The sequence below is a fragment of the Nycticebus coucang genome, chromosome 17 (assembly GCF_027406575.1).
Source record: "Nycticebus coucang isolate mNycCou1 chromosome 17, mNycCou1.pri, whole genome shotgun sequence".
NCBI classification, from domain to species: Eukaryota; Metazoa; Chordata; class Mammalia; order Primates; family Lorisidae; genus Nycticebus; species Nycticebus coucang.
In genome coordinates, this window is record NC_069796.1 from 32,358,563 (window position 1) to 32,381,611 (window position 23,049).

The 23,049-nt window shown below is 51.5% G+C and overlaps 1 protein-coding gene across 6 annotated transcripts in view; it reads left to right on the top strand.

Moving 5' to 3' along the window:
• Nucleotides 1–21,378: 21,378 nt before the first annotated feature.
• Nucleotides 21,379–23,049, top strand: part of TCF7 (transcription factor 7) — a 33,020-nt gene continuing 31,349 nt past the window's right edge. For all 6 annotated transcript variants that reach the window (XM_053566122.1, XM_053566121.1, XM_053566123.1 and 3 more), the window contains exons 1-3: nt 21,379–21,806; nt 21,967–22,033; nt 22,542–22,666. In XM_053566122.1, the coding sequence (XP_053422097.1) occupies nt 21,555–21,806; nt 21,967–22,033; nt 22,542–22,666 (444 nt within the window). In that variant the 5' untranslated portion in view covers nt 21,379–21,554. The remainder of the gene's footprint in view (nt 21,807–21,966; nt 22,034–22,541; nt 22,667–23,049) is intronic.

Below are 23,049 nucleotides of genomic sequence, written 5' to 3' on the forward strand. Positions count from 1 at the left end.
ACTTAGGGTCTGGACCACAACCCATTCTGTAGTTCACAAGATGAATTAAATATGTCCTGTCTTTTATGAGATCCTAGGATAAACATGATCACTTAGTATCTTTATTTTTTTTTAAATCCTCCACACATTAACTATAAAACTTTTATTTTAGAAACACGATGGGTGGTGCCTGTGGCTCAGTGGGTAAGGCGCCAGCCCTATATACCGAGGGTGGAGGGTTCAAACCCAGCCCCGGCCAAATTGCAACAACAAAAAAATAGCCGGGCATTGTGGCAGGTGCCTGTAGTCCCAGCTACTAGGGAAGCTGAGGAAAGAGAATCACCTAAACCCAGGAGTTGGAGGTTGCTGTGAGCTGTGTGACGCCACGGCACTCACCAAGGATGATAAAGTAAGACTCTGCCTCTACAAAAAAGAAAAATAATAAATAAATAAATAAAAAGAAACACCATGGCAACTGCTTATAACGATAGAGGGTAAAGTATAATTTACATAGTAACATTGATGTTCTTAGGTAGGAAATAAATGTAATTTTATTCTTAGGCTGGTCAGTTTTTTGTTTTTTTTTTGTAGAGACAGAGTCTCACTTTATGGCCCTCGGTAGAGTGCCGTGGCCTCACACAGCTCACAGCAACCTCCAACTCCTGGGCTTAAGCGATTCTCTTGCCTCAGCCTCCCGAGTAGCTGGGACTACAGGCGCCTGCCACAATGCCCGGCTACTTTTTGGTTGCAGTTCAGCCGGGGCCGGGTTTGAACCCACCACCCTTGGTATATGGGGCCGGCGCCTTACCGACTGAGCCACAGGTGCCGCACAAAACTGTATGAAAGTTTTTTTTAACACAAACTATTAACAGTTTGTTTTTGTTTTTTTGGCCAGGGCTCGGTTTGAACCCACCACCTCTGGTATATGGGGCTGGTGCCCTACTCCTTGAGCCACAGGCACCGCCCAGGCTGGTCAGTTTGTTCTTTGGCCTTTACTTTTTTTTTTTTTTTTTTTTTTGGTTTTTGGCCGGGGCTAGGTTTGAACCCGCCACCTCCGGCATATGGGACCGGCGCCCTACTCCTTGAGCCACAGGCGCCCCCTTTATCTTATATTCTATGCTCATTTATATTTTCTACAATGAATACATATTATGTTTTAATTCAGTGGTTCTCAACTGTTGGTAATTTTGCCTGCAAGGGGACATCTGGCAATGTGCAGAGACACTTCTGGCGATAGCAGTAGTCTATGTAACTGGTATCCAGTGCTGGAGGCTCCTACAGGGCACAGGAAAGCCCCTGACATCCAAGGGCTATATGACCCAAAATGTTAATAGTGCCAAGATTCAGAAACACTGAGAAAAACATCCAAACTTACTCTAACAGAGAGAAGGGATCAGGAGGCTTGAGGCATGGCAAGCTAATTTAGCTGTTCCCATGGCTTGAGGGACAACCCCTTCCCACTTCACCATCTTCTGATAGACGTTTCTGGGCTCTTAAGCAGGCAAGCTGAAGTCCACCCAAGGGGAGAAACAGCCCCCTCTTAGGAAACTTGGATTTCCAAAGACCCAGCCCACAGCTAGAGGCTGCTGGCCCCAGCACACATTTCCATCAGCGTCTCATGTCACCTCTCCCCAAAGCACATGCCTGCCTAATAAAAAGACATCAACACGTGTTAGTACTGATGGTCAGGATCCTTCACATCACTGCAAATCTATGAAACCCCAAGGTCTCAAACATCCTGTTTCCAACATTTTGACAATGGCATCTTGTTTTCTTCTGGAAGGAAACCCAGGTTGGATTGATTAACAAATACAATCAGTATTCAAACCTCAGAACTTGCTTTTGAAACTAATTTACAAAAAAAGAAAAAGTCCATGCTAAATAATCTCTCTAATTATATGGTAAGGGCTTAGAATGGAAAACATTTAGAAACACAAAAGACCCAACCAAGCTCATTAGCTCTGTTTGCCTCTAACTTATCTCTATGGCAACTCACAGAGGAGCCAGGGAAAAAAAGGATTTTAAAATCAGATCATGAAGAACTTCACTCAGAACAGCCACAACACAAAACTCTTTTAAATAAATGTTCGGATGATGAAACAGTGAGGGTGTGTTTTCTGGCCATAGCTGGGCACAGATACAAGGAAGCCTCTTCCTGGAAGCCCATGGCCATCTTGGGTTTGCCCTGCAGAAAGGTACTTCCAGGGGCCAGAGGGTGCTTGGTCCCTGCAGCTTTGCATATCCACACAAGTGGGGGGAGGAGCTGCTGGCACCTGGATACTGGGGTGCTCCTCTGGGCTTGGTGGGGAGGCAGCAGCAGTGTGTATTTTCCCAGAATGAGGTCCACAAACATAGAAGGAGCCAATTGTCTAATTTTCCCTGCAACTGTGGCTCAGGTTTCTGAAGGCCTTCCCACTGAGGCCTTCAGGGCATAAATCATGCCAGCACAAGAACCATTTTCTTTTGAACCAGTCTTCTGCTAGCCTGACACTGGTGCCCTCTCGCCCTCCTGGACAGGTGATGGCATCCTGTGTGGCCCTGACCACTGGCCTCATCTTCATAACATAGAGACTTTGGCCCCAGAACCCTGAGACTTCCTGCACAAGCTGGGCCTGATCTTTTCCTTAGGGCTGTCTGCAGCCTGCACAAGTAAGGGGTTAAGGTCATGGTGACCAGGGTTAACATAGCTCCTACCCTCCCTCACCCCTAGAGGCTCTCCTAGAGGAACTAAGCCCTTGGGGAGGGAACAAAGAACAAAGGGGTCAAGTTCTAGTCTACAAGGGCCAGGTCGTACCAGGCCCAAAATTGTGCTTGAAGGCCTGTCTTTCTGGAGCCTGTGTCTACTCAGCAGCAGTGGGCAAGCTGGGTTGGCCTCCAGGCTCCATCAACCCTGAGGAAGTGCTAAGCAGGGAGGCCAGCGCCGCTAGGGTCACACACATGGTGGAGCCTCTCAGAGACAAGAGGGTGGGAGACAAGGAAGAGGCTTGAACAGACCAGGCAGGAAGGGTAAAACTCATTTAAACTTACCAGTTCAGAGCCTGGGGTGCTTCCGGTCCAGCACAGCCTCTTGAAGTAGGGCTTTGGAGGGACTAGATTTGGGCCATCAGAAAAAGCCAACACCTAGCTGGTCTGACTTGGGGGTCTGTTCTGGCTTACCCTCTGGTTACCCCAGAATTGCCCCTCAATGGGACAAGCCCTTTGCCTTCCCAGACAGCCCTCCAGCTTCTCTGGGCCCAGAAGTGCCCTTTGGGGATACAGGAGGATGCTGAGGCCCAGGAGGTCCCTCTTACTGCTTTTTCCCCCCACTTTCTCTACTAGCTCGTGCTCTTTGGTCAGCCTGGCACAGCCTGCCTGGGGTGATAATGAGGAGAGGCAGGGCTGAGGAGTCTCCAGGGACTCTAACAAATGCCCCTCCACATCCCCTCCCTGCAGGCAGCCTTTCCCAACTACCTTCTTTGTCTCCCCAGAATCCACTGTCCAGGATAAAGTAGGAGGAGGCGGTCCCATGTCCCCCACACCTGACTCCTTGGCTGCACCAGAGTCAATCCATATATCCCATGTGCCTAGTCCTATGTGCTGGCCCTGTGCATATGCACAGGTGGAGAAAACAGAAGTGACAGGACATCTTTTATTTCTTTCTTTCTTTTTTATTTTTGTTGCAGTTTGGCTGAGGCTGGGTTTGAACCCGCCACCCTTGGCATATGGGTCCGGCGCCCTACTCACTGAGCCACAGGCGCCACCCAGGACATCTTCTATTTCTTAATCTAGACTATATGCCCCAGACACTAGCAGTGGCCAGGGCAGGTCTCCAGGAAGCAGAGGTGGTGGCCAGACCTCTCCCTGGGAGCAAGCTGCATTGAACATTTTCAGGGAAAAGAAGTCATGGACCAGACAGAGCTTTGTGTCACCTTTCCAGTCTTATCCTGCCCCTAAGCTTAGAGGGCACCTTCTCATTTGCATACATTTGCACACATTTGCATTTGATCTGCAAGTGATGCAAAGGATGGAAAATCCCCCTCAACACTTAGCCCCAAGATTATAGTCTCCAATACTTGCTCCCATCTCTGAAGCACCCAGCTGCAGACAGGGTGTCCTGCCTGTGATCTAGTCCTGGGCTCCCTGCAGGCTGGCACCCAGCCCGTGGCCTCCTGTCTAGAGGTGGCAGCTGCTATGAAGGGGGTGTCAGCAGCAGACACAAGCCTAGCAAAACAAGGTACTTTCACATGTGACTCACACCAAAGACCCAAAGCAAAATTACAGTGTGAAAACGAAAGCCGGTTGCGTCTCTTTTGGGGAATCCCCTCCTGCTCCATCTCTGTTTCACTCCTGTAAGAAGCAGTGGCTATGTCCCCTGTACTCTAGAACCTTCCAAGAAAGTGCTGTGCCATTTATCCATGGTGGGCAGGGGCCATGCCACCCGGACCCATCCCCTTGACTCTCTCTGGGCTCTAGGTCTCAGAAAATACCTCTCAGCAGAGAAGTAGGCAGATGTCAACCTGCGGACAGGACCAGTAAGAGCTCCTGCCTCATAAGCTAGAAATAAGATGGTGCCAAGAAATTATTAATTTGGGGAGATACAATCATGGCTTTATGGTTCTGTAAGAAAATGTTCATATTTGTAGAAACATGTACTGAAAATGTAAGGGTAAAATGACATCATGTTCGGGAGACGCTTTAAAATATTTAATCGGCTGGGTGCAGTGGCTCACATCTGTAATCCTCACACTCTAGGAGTCTGAGGCAGGTGAACTGCTTGAGCTCAAAAGTTCAAGACCAGTCTGAGCAAGAGTGAAATCCCCATCCCTACAAAAAATAGAAAAATGAGCCAGACCTGGTGGGCACCTGTCATCCTAGCTACTCAGGAGGTTGAGACAAGAGGATCACTTGAGCTGGAGAGTCTAATGTTGCTGTGAGCTATGATGCCACAACACCCTACCCAGGGCAACAGAGTGAGACTCTGCCTCAAAAAAATATAAACAGACTGGGCACAGTGGCTCACGCCTGTAATCCTAGCACTTTGGGAGGCTGAGGCGGGTGGATTGCTTCAGTTTACGAGTTCGAGGCCAGCCTGAGCAAAAGTGAGACCCCTGTCACTACTAAAAACTGAGGCAAGAGGATCGCTTGAGCCCAAAAGTTGGAGGCTGTTGTGAGCTATGATACCGCGGCATCCTTGGGACAGCTTGAGACTCTGTCTCAAAAATATAAAAATAAAAACATAAAATATTTAGGGGCGGCACCTGTGGCTCATTCGTTAAGGCGCCAGCCCCATATACCGAGGGTGGAGGGTTCAAACCCGGCCCCGGCTGAATTGCAACCAAAAAAAAAAAATAGCCGGCCATTGTGGCGGGTGCCTGTAGTCCCAGCTACTCTGGAGGCTGAGGCAGGAGAATCGCTTAAGCCCAGGAGTTGGAGGTTGCTGTGAGCTGTGTGATGCCATGACACTCTACTGAGGGCCATAAAGTGAGACTCTGTCTCTACAAAAAAAATAAAATAAAATAAAATATTTAATTAAAAAAGAAGGGGAAGGAAAGAAGGAAGGGATTGAGTGAAACAACTGTGGCAAAATCCTGATACTTTTTTTTTTTGTAAGAGACAGATAGAGTGCCGCCCTCGGTAGAGTGCCGTTGTGTCATAGCTCACGGCAAAGCTCTTGGGTTTAGGCGATTCTCTTGCCTCAGCCTCCTGAGTAGCTGGGACTACAGGCACCCACCACAACATCCAGCTATTTTTTGATGCAGTTTGGCCAGGGCTGGGTTTGAACCCTCCACCTTTGGCATATAGGGATGGCACCCTACTCACCGAGCCACAGGCACCGCCCAAAATCTTGATAATTGTTAAGCTGAAATGATAGACTATATGTGGATTCATTATACTATTCTTTCTACCTTTGATATTTTTCTATTTAAAAAAGTCCCTGACTGGGCAGCACCTGAGGCTTAAAGGAGTAGGGTGCTGGCCCCATATGCTGGAGGTGGCAGGTTCAAGTCCAGCCCCGGCCAAAAACCACAAAAAAAAAAAAAAAAAAAGTCCCTGCCTGTGAACTGTTGCGAGGCTTCCCCAGGCAGGACACAGGAGCTATTCAGTGAACGAGCTAATATTTGCTACTGTCATCATTGTCATTATCCATTTTTTTTATTTTTTGTAACAGAGTCTCACTTTGTTGCCCCCAGTAGGGTGCATGGCATCACAACTCACAGCAATCTCAAATGCTTGGGCTGAAGCGCAATTCTCTTGTCTCAGTCTCCCAAGTAGCTGGGACTACAGGCACCCACAACACCCAGAGCCTGGCTCTTGCTCAGGCTGGTCTCAAACCTGTGAGCTCAGGCAATCTACCCACCTCCACCTTCTAGAGTGCTAGCATTACGGGTGTGACCCACCGCGCCGTCATTGTCATTATTATCCCACCAATTAGGTCACTCTCAGGGACACCTTGTACCATGTCTCACTGGGGGCCACACCAGCTGTATGTCGCAGCTGTCATCCATACCGAAGGTGGGGCTCAGGCAGGAGCCTCAGGACACAGTGTGTCATTTCCATTAGGCCCAGTGTTAGCTGCCCCAATCCAAGGGACCACCTTCTAAGGAGCAGTGGAACCAACCCGCTGGCCACTGGGCCAGGCCTGCTTCAGAGTCATGGTGAGAATGCTGTCGCAGTTCCCTGAGGATCAGTACCCTGCAGAAGCAGTTGTGGTGGTAGTCAGGGAAGAGAGGTTCCCTTTTGAAGGGCCAGGGGACCAAATATCACTCTGTTCACTCCCTCCTCACCCCTGCAGTTCAGAGACAGCCTTTTCCGAAGCCAGCCACCAGGGGGAGCCTGTGTGTAGCCCCAGCTGTTCTTAGGAACTTTCACCCTCCTCCCTGGGCCAAGATAGCCAGGCAATGAGTGGATTGCAACTGCCTGGGAGTGGAGCCAGCTCCCCAGCCCCACTCTACCCCATGCCCAGAAGTTTTTATTTCCATCTGCAATTTTTTATAATAAAATTAATTTTTTTAAATTACAGAAACAACTCATGATCAATACATGGGATGGGTGCTCTGGATTGGTTTGTTTTACTTTGCTGCATTTACTGAGGGGTTTACTCGAGATTTACTGAGTTTGGGCTATGGGGCAGAGGACACCTCAGTTTCCCCTGGGTGCACTCTAGAGGCCCTGATGTTTTCCCAAGTCTTGGAGTTTTAACAGTCTCTCTCTTTGGTTCTCAGAGCTGGTCACAGGGAAGGTAAGATGGGAACCACCCCCAGCCACCAATCCCCACACCTTCTCATCCCCATCCCCATCTCTGCTACCAAGGCCTCCCCACACCCCTCTCACTTGCTCTTCAGCATGCACGCAGCTCTGCCTACTCTAGTCCTGCGGTCTCCCCTCCAAACGCCTGCACAGCTTAGCATCTCTGCCGTCCAGGGCATGTAATGACCCCACACCCTGTTCGCACAGTGCTATTCTCGAGCTTCCCACCAACTTGCATGCTGTTTTCTGCATGCTCCTGCACCAGCTATGACAACAGGCTTAGTCCTCCTTGCCCTGGCCTCATAGCTTGCCTCCCTTGCTGATCTGTGAGCTGGTTCCCTGGGCACCTTCGGGACTTTCTGTGGGTGCAAAGGAAAGGCCCAGACAGCATTTCGTGCTTGGAAATGCAGAGACACGATGAGTCTGTCTTAAGTATAACCCAGCAGTCAAAGGGGTTTAAGTACTTCCCCCTGCAGTTTTGACTCGCAGAACATAAAACAAATTGTTTACCAGCACAGCCACACAAGCATGGGTAGTTCAGGCACAAGCCAGATCCCACCTCACTATCATGTAGGGGGAAGTGCTGGGGCAAAAAGCCCTGTGTCTTCTGTCCCTCTCCACTTTGCGGTCCTAAGAGGAGGGCTGAGCAACAAGCAGGGAGCATTTCTCTGGCTCCAAGGCAGAGGTAGAAATTCAGGTTCATCTCTTAGGGCCTGGTGGTCCTCAGCTCCTCAGTTCCTGCTTCCCCAGAGACCAAACACCAAGCACTGGCCCAGGGTCAGGATGGAGGACCTACCCCGGGCCCTGAATTCCATCATGATGGAAAGTCAAGTTTTTGGGGCCCAGTCTGCAGCAATCAAGGAAACCCCCACCCAAACCAAGGGGCTGTAAATTTCAGAAGGGGAGTTTTTGGCCACAGAAGCAGTCCTACAATGAATCAGAAATGAGCAGAGGGGCCCCAGAAACCTTTTCCCATCCCTAATCTTGTCTCTGCCACAGGCCCATTTTCACAGGGCACAACAGGCCCTGAGAAGTGAGGCAACTTGCTTATGGTAGTGGTCTCAGGGGTGTTGGGAGCGTCCCCCCAAAGGGGGGCAGTGCTGAGAGGGTGAGAAAGTCAGAGGAAAGGGCCACTAATGAATAACTCCACAAAAGGGGCTTGCATGTGTAAATGAAAAGCTGGAGGCACCAAAGCCCACTTTGGAATAGGAAAATGAATCCCAGTTAAATGGGGTACCCTCACTTCCTCCCCAAATGCTGTCCTCACATCTGGGTCCATGCTGGCGGCCCTTCAGGCCTGCTGGGGGCAGGGACAGGAAGATGAAGGCTGTAGGGAGAAATGGCTTTTTTTTTAGACAGAGTCTCACTGTGTCGCCATTGGTAGAGTGCTGTAGCATCACAGCTCACAGCAATCTCAAACTCTTGGGCTTAAGCGATTCTCTTGCCTCAGCCTCCTAAGTTGCTGGGACTACAGGTGCCGCCACAATGCCAGCTATTTTCTGTTGCAGTTGTCATTGCTGTTTAGCTGGCCCAGGCTGGGTTTGAACCTGCCACCCTTGGTATATATGGTTGCACTGTAACCACTGTGCTAAGGGCTCTGAGCCGGAAGAAATTCCTTTTAAAACAGCCCACCTACCTCCTATATCAGCTTATCCCAAAACTATGGGCTGGGAGGAGAAAGAGGAGAAAAGAAGGAGAAGAGAAAAGTTCTAAACTTATAAAAACAAAAGATCAAGCTTGCCCAGGAGGGGGAAACCCTTTTAAGATGTTAGTAATAATACAGCTGCAAACAAAGACTAAAAACAGCAAAGCTGACAAGGAAAACCACAGTTGTCAGCAGAGGCCCAGCAGTGACCCCAAGGTGAAAAGATATACTTTCACCACTCAGAAGGGATCCAGCTCAGAGGACCTAGGCTAATATCCCCCATCCCAGACAGATCCCAAGGCTGGAGGCACAGGGGAAGTGGGGTCACAATGGGGTGGGATTCCCAAACAGTTCTTTGACATTGTCTGTAGGAAATAGCATGCTGTTTTCCCCCAAATGAGACAGAGCTCTGAGGCCCCCACCTTTGGGACAGTGACTTACACTCATCCAATCCCTTCCCTTGCAGAGAGCTCCTGAGGGCATGGGCCTGTCTAGTCCTGGCACCCAGACACGGTTGAAGACGACCTGCTACAGTAGGCACTGGAGGCAGTGAATCTGTCCCTCTGGTAGCCAACACCACCATCTCCCCCAACCACCTCCAAGGAGCTCTTCTGTGTTAAAGGAAGCCATGAAGGGCCTTCACCAACTGAGAGTCCCTGCTGTCTCCTGCTCTCCTCACACCAGAAAGAGGGGAAAGACCTCTGTGGGCTGCAGAGCTAGAGTCATGTTGGAGCCCAAAGACAGGATTTGAGTTACGTGACCTTGGGCAAGTCACTTCCTCTCTTTGAGACACAGTTTTCTCATCTGTAAAATGGGGTTAAAAAACCTACCTCTCAGAGTTACTGAGAGGATCAGATAATGCACAGGGAGGTATTTTGTAAAGTGCTGTGCAAGTGTGTGCAGTCATTCTCAGGCCCAACAAACATATGCTGGACATCCGCTCTCTGCCACGTCATCGCTCTGCCCAGAGGACACAGTCATGAGCAACACGGAGGATTCTGCAGGGACAAAACAGAAAATGGGAGTGAGCTAGGCCACAGCCACCACCCACAGTTCCCCACACAGACAGACTGTGCTGGGGAACTCAGGTCTTCTGGCTCCTGCGTCTTGTTCCCAGCAGCTGTCTGGGGTGGCCTGGGTCCCTCATCAGTGTCATTGCCAAGGCAAACACAGCCAGTCCCCCATCCAGCCCTGGGAGCCTACCAGCCCAGAACCTCTCTCTTTCTAGGACCCCACAATGGAGATTACTCAGCCGGAGGAAGCAGGGCTGCAATTTGTAATCAAAGTTACCCAGCAACATTTCCACAAATTAGTCAGAGGAATCTCTCCACCCCAGGGGGGCAGGGGCCCTTCTCTGACCCCCACTGGCTGGTCTGTTGTCACCGTGCCCTAGCAGGCACTTTGTGTCCTTAGAGAAGCTGCCAACCCCTGAATAGGCAAAGCCCAGTGGTGGAGAGCTTAGGCCCTGGACACAGACCACCCTGAGTTTAAACCTTACCTCTGCCTTCACCAAGTATGTGACCTTGGGCAAGAAACTTGACCTTCTTGGATTCACTTTCCCTAATAATGGTAATTCCTACCTCATTAGGGCGTGGTGAAGACTAAACAAGGTGGCTGAAGAAAAGCACTTTGTATTAATACTAGGCATAGGTAAGTCATGCAATTAAGTTTTACCTATTTAACAAACACTGACAGGACAACAGGCTGGTCCAAGCATGTTACAAACAATAAATAACTTGTTGGAATCCTCACCCCATCTTACAGATGAGAAAGCCAAAGCCCGAAGGGGTTTAATGACTTGTCCAAAGTCATGGAGCTGCCCACTGGCAGAACCAAGATGGAAACCCAGGCTCTCTCCTTCTAGGCCCTGGTTTTAGAAAAAGCTGGAGCAAGGGATGGGAGGTTGATTTAAAAACAGTTCTTCCCCCACAATCTCTGGCCTCTCTGGCCCCAGATGTGACTGAGCACAAACAGGCTCAGGTTTCTGCACTAAGCTGCCTCTCCAAAAAGGGGTACATTTTTTGTATTAATCCCGGATGAGATCAGCCTCTTACAGTGACCACCTCACTCCAGCCTCTAGCCCTCAGAGGTGTCCAACTTTTGCCCTCACACCCACCTTGGATGATGCCCACAGCCACACAGGAAGGGACTGCCCTCGGAGGAGCCAGGAGCCTCCTGCCCTCTGCTAGGATCCCCCTCAGCAGCTTCCCTCCTTAAAGTAAGCCCCCAGCCTCTGCTCGCACACCTCTGGTGACAGGGAGCTCACTGCCTCTGTTGCAGCCTGGGCGGGCCACGGTTGGCCAGCTCTGACTGGTAGACGTGCTTCCTCAAGCTGAGATGAAATCTCTCCATGTAATTTCCTCCCATTAGTCCTGTCTCTGCCCTCAGGCCCCATGGGGCCTGCCGGCTCCTCCAGCCTGCAGACATCTGGAGATGGCCATCTTTTGGCAGGAGGAGTCTCCAGTCAGGCTGAACATTCGGGCGGCCCAGCCTCAGAAGGCAGGGTTCCTGGTGTCCTCCCCACCCTAATCCCTACTCTCCACCCACGACCAGCAGGACGGCAGGATCACAGAGGCAGCTGCTTACTCATGCTGAGCACCTTTGCAGGTCTGGCCCTAAGCTCGGCCCTGCCATCTGGGAGCAATAGTATTAAGTGACAATGGTCACCACTGCACAAGTGTTTACTCTGCACTAGCCACTGTGCTAAGTTCTTTACCAACATGAACTCATCCCATCTTCCCAGCTCTGTGAAACAAGTATTCTTATTACCGCCACCCCAATGGACAAGAAAAAGAAGGCCCCTAAAGGGAGGTGGCTTGCCCACGCTCTCGCCCACAATGAGTAAGTGGAGAAGCCGACTTAACACACAGCTTTTCAAACTCAGCTCTTGACAACCAGGAGACAGACACAACAGCTGAGGAATGGGAGACTCCCTCACAGGAAGCAGAGAACAGCCCAGGATAAGTTGAGTGGCTTCAATTCTAAAGGCAATGGGAGTCTGGAAAGAGAAAGGAGCTCTGTGGACCAGAAAGGTGGGAAGGCTTCCCAGGTTAGAGAGAGAACAGAGATGAGCCTTCTCAGACATGGCAGAATTCTCAGCCAACAAGCAAGTTGGAAACCTCCCCAGTATGCCTTCCTGGGAGCTTGAAGAACCAGACTGGAGCTTTATACAACTCCATCCCCTGGGCAGCAGATATTTATTGAGCATCACGGCATGCTTGATCTGTGTTAGAACACAGCAAGGGCCCAAATGAAGGCTCCATGATCTCAAAAAGCTGAGAATCCAGTACGGTGCCAGTAGCTCAGTGAGTAGGGTGCCGGCCCCATATACCGAGGGTGGCAGGTTCAAACCCGGCCCTGGCCAAACTGCAACAAAAAAAAAATAGCTGGGGGCGGCGCCTGTGGCTCAACGGGTAGGGCGCCGGTCCCATATGCCGGAGGTGGCGGGTTCAAGCCCAGCCCCGGCCAAAAATAAAAAAAATAAAATAAAATAAAATAAAAAAAATAGCTGGGCATTGTGGCGGGCACCTGTGGTCCCAGCTACTCAAGAGGTTGAGGCAAGAGAATCCCCTAAGCCCAAGAGCTGGAGGTTGCTGTGAGCTGTGACACTATGGCACTCTATCAAGGGCGACAGAGTGAGACTCTGTCTCTAAAATAAATAAACAAACAAATAAATAATAATAAATCCAGTGGGGAAAAAAAAAAGAAGCTGAGAATCCAGCAGAGAGGAGTGAGTTCTGGTTAGAGTTATGATGAGCAGTTATAGTTTCATTTCCTCTATATCAAGGACACAAATTGGAGATATCTCTCCCCACATCCCTTCATGTTTTGGATAAGGAGGGCCCCTCCTCATGGTCACTAGCATCCCCCAGAAGACTTCCAGAGGAACCACGTGTCTCTGAAAAATTGTACATGGACAAATACATGGTCAGATCAGTTTGGGAGACAGTGGCTGAGGGGATTGATGGGATTCCTATGGTCCAGGACTTCTCAGAGCCTTTCCTGGCCATGTGCACAGGGACTGGCAGTGACTACAGGACCTGGCACAGGTCCTCTTCAAATCCTCCCTGCCCACCATCTCCTCTTCTCCTTCTCCCACCTCCCCACCTGCCTCTGGCTGGAGGAGGGGTGAAGCTAGACAAAAGAGGATGCTCCTGAGCTAAGAAATCTTGAAGTCCCATGTAAAGCACCAGGGAGGCAGTCTGTTCTAGAGAGGGGCAAACAGGGAGAGCCAGTGTCCTGGGGAGGTGGCACCTGGGAGAATTGTCCCAAATGGCAGGTGTGGGTGAACTGTAGGAACTGGGACATGAAAAGGTGCCACTCTAGGCAAGGCTCAATGGAAGGCTAAACATTCCCCCAGAATTCTAGTTCTCCTAGGCCCTAGGGCCTCTAGTCCAACTTAAACCCAGAGTAACCCAGGGCCCCACTTGAAGAAGTCCCTGTCCTCTTAAATCTCACTTGCCTGCTAGGCTAACCTTTCTCCAGGAAGCCATCCTTGACTGCCATGTTTTATGCCATAACATGCACACAATGAGGGGTTTCTGAGCTCTCAGAAGCTCTCTTGGGCCTGATGTCTTCCACAAGAAGTTAAGTTCCTGGTACTGGGCCAGTACTGGGCCTGCTAACTCCTCCCTGGATTCTAAGTGATCACTGCTGTGAATGATCCATTCATCCACTCATCTAGCCACTCCTCCAAATTTCTGTGCACTGCAGTTTACTAGCTGTGTGCCATGCCCTAGGAACATAGCTTTTTTTCAGACAGGGCTATAAGCCCTTTAGCCCTTTATAGCTCTCTCAAAAAAAGATAGCTAGTGGCACTTTCCTAGTAAGGTATTCCTATCTCAGTGTGTCTGGGGCTGTCTCCAAAGCCCAAATAGGGTTAATATGGGCACATTCATGAATGCCAAGGCTTGCTGGTCCCCACTCCCTCTTGCATTTGTGATGCCTCTTGTCTCTCACCTCTGGTTTCATGACCATGGGCTCCTCATTGCATCCCTGGACCTAGATAAGGGGCACCTGCAGTTTCCAGGTGAATTTGGGCCCAAAGAAAGCAGAAGGCTTACTTTATTCAGCAAACCAGTGGTGGGTCAGGGATGAGGACACAGGGATGGCACTTCCAAGCTATTGGACATTTGCACAGACTGATGGCACCATGCATGGCACACCAGGTGCACCTTTGCTGCGGCCACCTTGGTGTCTCTAACTGTAGACCCCTTCTTTTGGAAACTCAGGGTCATTTTTTTCTTCTGATGAATGAACTCCAGGCCCATTCATTGGGAACAATGGCTGGCACAATGTAGGAAATTAGCCCTTGGGAAACAGTCATAACAAGCCTTCAGAACCAGTGGGCCGCTATCCTTATAATTTTCCCCATAAGCCAATTTGGCCAAACTTCCTTGGGGGTTTCATCAGGAATACTAATTTCTAGCTTCATCATTGAGTTTATTTATTTTATTTTTATTTTTTTGAGACAGAGCCTCAAGTTGTCACCTGGGTAGAGTGCTGTGGCGTCACACAGCTCACAGCAACCTCCAACTCCTGGGCTCAAGCGATTCTTCTGCCTCCGCCTCCCAAGTAGCTGGGACTACAGGTGCCCCCCACAACGCCTGGCTATTTTTTGGTTGCAGCTGTCATTGTTGTTTGGCGGGCCCAGGCTGGATTCAAACCTGCTAGTTCAGGTGTATGTGGCTGGCGCCTTAGCCACTTGAGCCATGGGCGCTGAGACTTTATTTTATTTTTATTTTTTATAGAGACAGAGTCTCACTTTGTCGCCCTTGGTAGAGTGCTGTGGCATCACAGCTCACAGCAACCTCCAGCTCTTGGACTTAGGTGATTCTCTTGCCTCAGCCTCCCGAGTAGCTGGGACCACAGGCGCCTGCCACAACACCTGGCTATTTTGTTGTTGTTGTAGTTTGGCCGGGGCCGGGTTTGAACCTGCCACCCTCGGTATATGGGGCCGGCACCCTACTCACTGAGCTACAGGTGCTGCCCTCATCACTGTGTTTTATTTTATTTTTTTTTTATTTTTATTTATTTTTTTTTTTTGTAGAGACAGAGTCTCACTTTATGGCCCTCGGTAGAGTGCCGTGGCCTCACACAGCTCACAGCAACCTCCAACTCCTGGGCTTAAGCGATTCTCTTGCCTCACCCTCCCGAGCAGCTAGGACTACAGGCGCCCGCCACAACACCCGGCTATTTTTTGGTTGCAGTTCGGCCAGGGCCGGGTTTGAACCCGCCACCCTCAGCATATGGGGCCGGCGCCTTACCAACTGAGCCACAGGCGCCACCCTGAGTTTTAATTTAATTCAATTTATTTATTTATTTTGAGATAGAGTCTCACTTTTGTCACTGTAGGTAGAGTGACGTAGCATCTTAGCTCACAGCAACCTCAAACTCTTGGGCTCAAGCAATTCTCTTTTCTCAGCCTCCCAAGTAGCTGGAACTACAGATGTGCAACACAACACCTGGCTATTTTTACAGGTGGGGTCTCTCTCTTGCTCAGGCTGGTCTCGAACTCATGAACTCAGGCAATCCACCTGCCTTGGCCTCCCAGAGTGCTAGGATTATAGGTGTGAGCCACTGCACCCAGTGATTTATTTATTTATTTGTTTATTTATTTATTTTTTGAGACAGACTCTCACTCTGTTGTCCTGGGTAAAGTGTCTTGGCATCACCACAGCTCATAGCAACCTCAAACTCTTGGGCTCAAGGGATCCTCTTGCCTTAGCCTCCCATGTAGCTGGTACTACAAGCCTGAACTGCTACTAGCCCAGCTAGTTTTTCTATTTTTTAGTGGAGATGAGGTCTTGCTCTTGCTCAGGCAGGTCTTGAGCTCTGTTCTTGCTCAGGCAGGTCTCAAACTCCTAAGCTCAAGCAATCCACCCTCCTTGGCCTCCCAGAGTGCTAGGATTACAGATGTGAGCCACTGTACCTGGCCTGAATTTTAATTTTAATAGTAATTCTTGGGCTCGGCGCCTATGGCTCAAGCAGCTAAGGCATCAGCCACTTACACCTGAGCTGGTGGGCTCGAATCCAGCCCGGGCCCACCAAACAACAATGACAGCTGCAACCAAAAAATAGCCGGGCATTGTGGCAGGCACCTGTAGTCCCAGCTACTTGGGAGGCACAGGCAGGAGAATCTCTTGAGCCCAGGAGTAGGAGGTTACTGTGAGCTGTGATGCCACAGCACTCTACGCAGGGTGACAGCTTGAGGCTCTGTCTCCAAAAAAAAAAAAAAAAAATAGTAGTTCTTGGTTGTTGCATAAAATCTGAAGGGCAGGGGCGGTGCCAGCCCCATATACCAGAGGTGGTGAGTTCAAACCCAGCCCTGGCCAAAAAAAAAAAAATAATAATAATAATAATAAAATCTGAAGGGCAGAGGGAGAGGAGAGCCCACAGATTCATTCGCTCTTTATGAAGGAAGAAGTGACCCCAAACTCCTCTTACTTCATTTTAAAGGCAGCTGCCTGGTACCTAACCCATAGCAGCTGCATCACGGTAATCATGTGTCTTTGTTCTTCTGCAGGTCACAACCACCCACATACACACATAGGACACACACTCCTGAGCATGCAGTGACGCTGCACAGAGTTTCCAGAGAGCAAACTGTGTTTCTAGTAACAAACCACAATCTGCCTCTAGGATCTGTGCCCCAGCTTTGCCCTGAGAGAGGATGCTCCAAGGAAAGGGCTCCTGCCCTAAGCCAGCAGCCCAGCCTCTAGGCAGCTTTGGGCAAGCCCCAACAGGATGCCAGGAGAGCTGGCGGGCAGGAAGAGACACCACTTGGAACTTCTCCCTGCTGTAATTTACTAAATCCATCTGGGGCTCCTTCGAGCTGTTTTCTGAAAATGCCACATTTCAAGGGTCTCCCTGTTAGAAAAGGTCAGAGAGTTCATACGGGCCTTTCATGTTGAAGGAACTTGAAAGAAAAGGAAAGGAAATGTATATTTTCAGCTTTAGCTATGATTAAGTGGGCTCAGGCCATGAGAACATTCAGATGATTTACATGACGTTACACGAAAAGCCAATTAACCTAATAACTTCCGAAAAATATCTAGCTCAAGAGCACTCATTTATTAGAGTGCTTGGAATGTGCCCAGTGTTGTGCTAAGCTCCTTAGTAGGGTACAGTGATTCATCTCAGCTGCACTCTAACAGAGCAAGGCAGGCCCAGGTATGAGACCCATTTCACCTATGAGGAAACTGAGGCTCAGAGAGGGTAAGTAATTTGTCTGGGGTCTCATAGCTGTAAACGGCTGGGCAGGGATGGAAACCTGAGACAGCCCCTGTCTAAAGCCAGAGCTCTTTGCTGTGCCCCCCAGGTCTGAGGGTCCTGACTTTTTTTTTTTTTTAACAGTTTTTGGCTGGGGCTGGGCTAGAACCTGCCACCTCCTGCATATGGGGCCAGCGCCCTCCTCCTTTGAGTCACAGGCACTGCCCATGAGGGTCCTGACTTCGTCCTGCATCCAGCATCCAAGAACAATTAAAGTTCATTTGCATGAAAATGAAGCCTTAATAAATAACCAGCTCTGACCTGGTCTAGAAAACTACAAAAGACTCTGGGGCTTCCCTGCTGCTAATCTTGGTCCTGAAACTCCATGGTAAATTCCAGTGGGACAGCCACAGCAGATCCCACTAGTCACCTTGCAGAACTCCAGTGCTATGGATCTGAGTTGGTGTCTAGAATAGGAGGCCTAGGACGGGTCCCAGAGAGAGAGGGTGCAGACTGAGATCTGTCCGGCTCAAGGGAGAGGTTTTAGGCCCTTTTCTCCAGAAAAGGGGTTTGGCCACTCTATACAGACCCCAGAGTAAGTCCCTAAACTTACTAGTGGCCCTGGAAAGTAAGGTCTCCAGACTAGTGATAGCTTATTTACTCATCAGAATTTGTTTGCCAAGACCACCAAGCACATAAGGACTGTCTCTGGAATTTTTTTTTTTTTTTTTTGTAGAGACAGAGTCTTACTTTATCCCTCTCGGTAGAGTACCGTGGCATAACACAACTCACAGCAACCTCCAACTCCTGGGCTTAGGCGATTCTCTTGCCTCGGCTTCCTGAGTAGCTGGGACTACAGGCCCCCACTACAAGGCCTGGCAATTATTTTTTGTTGTTGTTGTTGCAGTTTGGCCGGGACGGGGTTCGAACCCACCACCCTCGGTACATGGGGCTGGCACCCTACCCACTGAGCCACAGGCACCGTCCTGCCTCTGGAATTTTAAGGGTCATAATGGAACACTAGAGCATGGTACTTGGGATGTGCACTCAGATTACCTGGGTTTTGAATTCTGACACCCTCATTTTCAAGCTGTAAGAACTTAAGTGACTTAACATTGCTGAGCTTCAGGTTCCTCATCAGTAAAAATGGGGATAATGGTCTCTACGTCATTAAATGAGATAATGTGTGTGAAGCTCTTGAAAGGATGCCTGGCACACAGTAATCACTCAGTATGTGAGGTCATGGTGCAGATGGTAATGGAATCAGCACTGACCAGGCAAGGGGCCCATACAGGGCTGCATCACCTTTTGGGGAACAAGTCCAAGCTCCTGTCCCTCTCCAGCTCTCCAAGCCCTCCTGATTCTTCCAGTCCCAGATGAAATCTGCCTCCTACAGAAAGCCACGCTGACTACTCTAGTCCACACTGAGCTTTGTCTGCTATCTGTATAGACCAGTGGTTCTCAACCTCCCTAATGCCGCGGCCCTTTAATACAGTTCCTGCGGGTCGCAACCCACAGGTTGAGAATTGCTGGTATAGACTAATCCAACATCTAACTTGGCTCTAATAACTTTTCACCTTCTCAAAGCTACCAGTGGCTCCTGGAGGGCAGGACACCTTGACCCTTTCTCTCTCCATAGCCCGAGCCCGTGGCTAGGTACAAGGTAGGTGATCCCTCAACAAGTCTTCAGATGGATTTCAGTGTGGCTGTGAATGCCTGTGTCTCAACCCTCTTCTCCCTTCCTTACCTGTCCTCACAACTCTGTCCTCCCCACTCCTCTGGTTCTACCCAGCAGGGTGATGAGTTGAAGGCATGGCCCCCTAGGGTAGTGGTTCCCAGACTTTGGGATTTCACAGTTTTATATAATGTTCAAGGAAACTGGAGGATTGGGAAGTGAACAGATGAGGAAAAAATGTCTGTATTTTCTTTTTTTTTTTTTTTTGTAGAGACAGAGTCTCACTGTACCGCCCTCGGTAGAGTGCCGTGGCGTCACACGGCTCACAGCAACCTCCAACTCTTGGGCTTAAGCGATTCTCTTGCCTCAGCCTCCCGAGCAGCTGGGACTACAGGCGCCCGCCACAACGCCCGGCTAAAATGTCTGTATTTTCTATTGCTAAATAAGGACATTAAAAAAATCTATTCTTGGGCAGCGCTTGTGGATCATTGGGTAGGACGCCAGCCTCATTTACCAAGGGTGGTGGATTTGAACCCGGCCCCAGCCAAACTGCAACAAAAAAACAACTGGGCATTATGGGGGGTGCCTGCAGTCCCAGCTACTTGGGAGGCTGAGGCAAGAGAATCGCCTAAGCCCAGGAGTTGGAGGTTGCTGTGAGCTGTGACAGCACAGCATGCAACCAAGGGCGATAAAAGTGAGACACTGTCTCAAAAAAAAAAAAAAATCTATTCTCATCATTTCAGTTAAATAAAAAAGAGGCAGCTTTCACATCAATAAAACAAGGTCATAATCTTTGATTAAAGGCTAATACCATGCTTAAAAAATTTAACCTTATTGAGAAAACATAATAATAAAAATCCCACGTCACTGTTGCTCTGACTTCTCACCTTTCTCCAGAGACTGTAAAAACTTCTATCTCCACTGACCTGTGTCCACTGGGACTTCATGGTCCTGGGGACATCTACTCTGGAGTAGGCTCCTGCTAAACTAGGGTCACCTAAAACACAGGAAGACCCCTCAAGTGTTTGAGTTAGAGAGATCCGTGTTCCCATTCAGCTTCCCAGAGGAGGCTTATCCCAAAGCCAGACCCTCTCCTCAGGGGCCCAGGTGAAGGCGGCCCTGGATCCGGGTCCCCCTGCCTTTCCTGTCCTGGCAGAGCTGTGTTTGGCTGGAGCTTCCTGCATCTGAAGCAGCACTCTTACACCTTGGGAAAGGAGGCCGGGGAAGACCCAATGGACGGGTCTTCCCCTCGGCTTCATTGCCAAGTTGTGTACTAGCGCCCAGCCCACCCCATGGGAAGGGAGAAAGTGGGCACCCTGTCCCGCAGTTGGGAGGAAGCCAGTCCGAGGCGCTCCGCTGGGCGGGCGCAGATAGGATCTGAACACAGAGACGCTCGGCCTTAGCTCTTTGATCCACAGCCAGCCAGGCTGGGCCTGGACCGGAGGGCGGTGCGGCTGTCTTCCGGCCCGGCTTTGTGCTGCTGCCAGGGGTCCTGTGGGGCCCTTAGCGGGAGAGGAGTCCAATACCCGGCCCTCCCCAACTACCCTCTGTCTCAATTGCTCTCAGAAGAGGCGGGAACATCTGCACTGAATCCGGCACAGAAACCAGCTGGGAGGCTGCGGTTTACTACACCGCGATGAGCGGTAGCCCAGCGTGTCGTGGACGCCCGCGTCGATACAGCCCCGGGTGTCATGTAGATGTTGTGGAAGCTGCAGCACGCTCCTGCACTCCAGAAACCTGAACCCTTCAGCCTGGACCTCGCAAGGGGCTGCCGGCGCCAGGATAGGGCCAAAGTCAGAGTCAAAGGGCTCCCCAAATGCTGCTTCTTAGGTTGAGTCCCGCGGCCCACGTGGCTGCCCAAAGCCCCGAGTCCCTGGCCGCAGGTTCTGGGCAAAGAACTGAGTTGGGAGTGTCATAGACGGGTGTGGCTGGAGGATCAGCAAAGAAGGCTGGGGTCTTTGCTCCTAGTCCTCGAGGCTCTGTTTGCGCCTCAGGGGCATCACATGATTGAGGGGCCCCTAGCAGATTTGTGATTTCTGAGCTCTGCACGCAGCAGGCCCTCAATAAATGTGCGGGGTTTATGCTTGTGTTTGCGCTGTGTGCGGACGGCCTGGAAGGAGGTCCTAGATTGGCATAGCGATGGAGGATAAGTCAGAGATTAGTGCTTTGAAGAGTCCTAATCCTGCTGGTTGCCTGGGCTCTGAGTACAGCCTCAAGCAGCCTCAAGTCGTAGGATGCCCCCAATTCAAAGCACAGGGCGCAGTGGCCTGGGCACGCAGTTTGTCTAGTGGCTCCAGTTCTAAGCCACGTCCAAGTCCCAAGAGTTTAGGGGGCCTGCGTCCTCCGCAGCTGGAGAGAAACCTGGGCGCAGGGCAGTAGTATGTTGTGGTAGGTGAGAATGTAGAGTTAAGGGTTTCTTCTAGACGAGTCCCTGCATTTCAGAAGGATGATTCTCAGGCTCGACCGAAGTCTCACTAGGACTTCGCTCCAGGAGAGCTAGCCCTTTAAGACTATGCCCAGTGGGCGCGTCCCGGCCGCTCCTGGGGCGAGGAGGGGCGGGGCCTCGAATGTTTGGTCCCGCCCCTGGACCGCCCCGCCCCCGGCACTCCGCTGGCGGCGCCTTTGATGTTCGGACCCGCCGGCTCCCGGAGCCTCTCAGGCCCGCGCCCTCGCCCCGCGCCTGCAGCCCGCCCAGGCGGAATCAGCCCGCGCTCCGGGCTCGGAGGTCTGCGCTCCGGGCTCGCCGCCCCCCCCCACCCCGGCCGGCTTCGCGCCCCGCACTCCCGGCGCCTAGAGCCCCCGCCGGCGGAGCGCACCATGCCGCAGCTGGACTCCGACGGGGGGGGCACGGGCGGCAGCGACGACCTCGGCGCGCCTGACGAGTTGCTGGCTTTCCAGGATGAGGGCGAGGAGCAGGACGACAAGAGCCGCGACAGTGCCGCGGGCCCCGAGCGCGACCTGGCTGAGCTCAAGTCGTCGCTCGTGAACGAATCTGAGGGCGCGGCGGGCGGCGCGGGGATCCCGGGGCCCGGCGCCGGGCCCCGCGGAGAGGCCGAGGTCGGGGCCGAGGTGAGCGCCGGCCGGCCCGCGCCGCTCCTCCCCCGCGGTCGCCGAGCTCCGCGGTCCCTGGCGCCCGCGGCCTTCGGGGTCTCCGGCCCACAGAGCCCTCCTGTCCCAGAGCCCCCACCTTTCCCACTGCCCCTCACGGTCCCTCTGGTTCTCCCTCCAGGCTCTCGGGCAGGAGCGCACTTCGCAGAGACTTTTCCCAGATAAACTTCCAGAGTCCTCGGAGGACGGTGAGTTTCCGCGCGCTAAGGCCCCGGCTTCGGTGGGAGAGAGCGGACGCCGGGAACGTCGGGGCGCCGAGGGGTGCCTCCGCCCAAAGCGTTCAGAGAGGCGGTAGAACCCGGGGGGTGGGGGCCTGGGGGGCGGGTTTCCCGAGTGCTGCTAGGCTCGTGTCACTTCCGGTGCCCTGACCTTTAATAGGAGTAAACAGACCCCCGCCATCTCCGCCTCCCCTCCTGCCCAGGTGACTGACTAATCCCCTGTCTTGAAGAGAAAGAGTTGGCCAAGTTTCCTTGGCTGAAGGGCGGGGTGGAGGGTCAAGTAGGGGCCGCCTAGGGGAGGCCTGGACTCCTTCCCCCAAACTTGGCACTGCGGACACTCCCAGCCCATTCCTTTACAAGTCGGGAGCTCGAAGGGGTCCCCCTCGGCAATTCTCATTTTTCTCTTTCAAGAGCAGACAGCCTTCAGCCTGGGCTGCAGCCGGGGCTGGTGTGTCTGACCCAGCTGTGGTTTTTCCAGGCCTGAAGGCCCCTGAGTGCGCCAGCGCCATGTACAAAGAGACCGTCTACTCTGCCTTCAATCTGCTCATGCACTACCCACCCCCCTCAGGAGCAGGGCAGCACCCCCAGCCGCAGCCGCCGCTGGTAAGTGGCCCCTGCAGCCATTGCCCCCCTGTGCCTGCTACCTCTTAAACCAGGTAGGTGAGGCATGAGAAGAGACTTTTGCCTAAAACAAATTAGATAGATGAGAAGTCTGTGCTGGTCTTTTTTCCCATACACACCCAGTGGGATCTGAACCAAAAGGAGAACTTGGCCGAAAGGAGGAGGGTCCGCCCTTGAGCACCCCCCAGCCCTCTGGCTGTTGGTGTTTGTCTTCCCAGCTGGCTTACAAGCAGGTGCAGGTCCTGACCTGGTGCTGGGTGATGTTGGGGGTGAGGTCTTCTCAGAGAACTGTTTGAGCTGAGAGACCACCCTGACTCCTGAGGGTGGTGTGTTTAGCGTGACCTGAGCTCAGAGCTTTGCAGTTA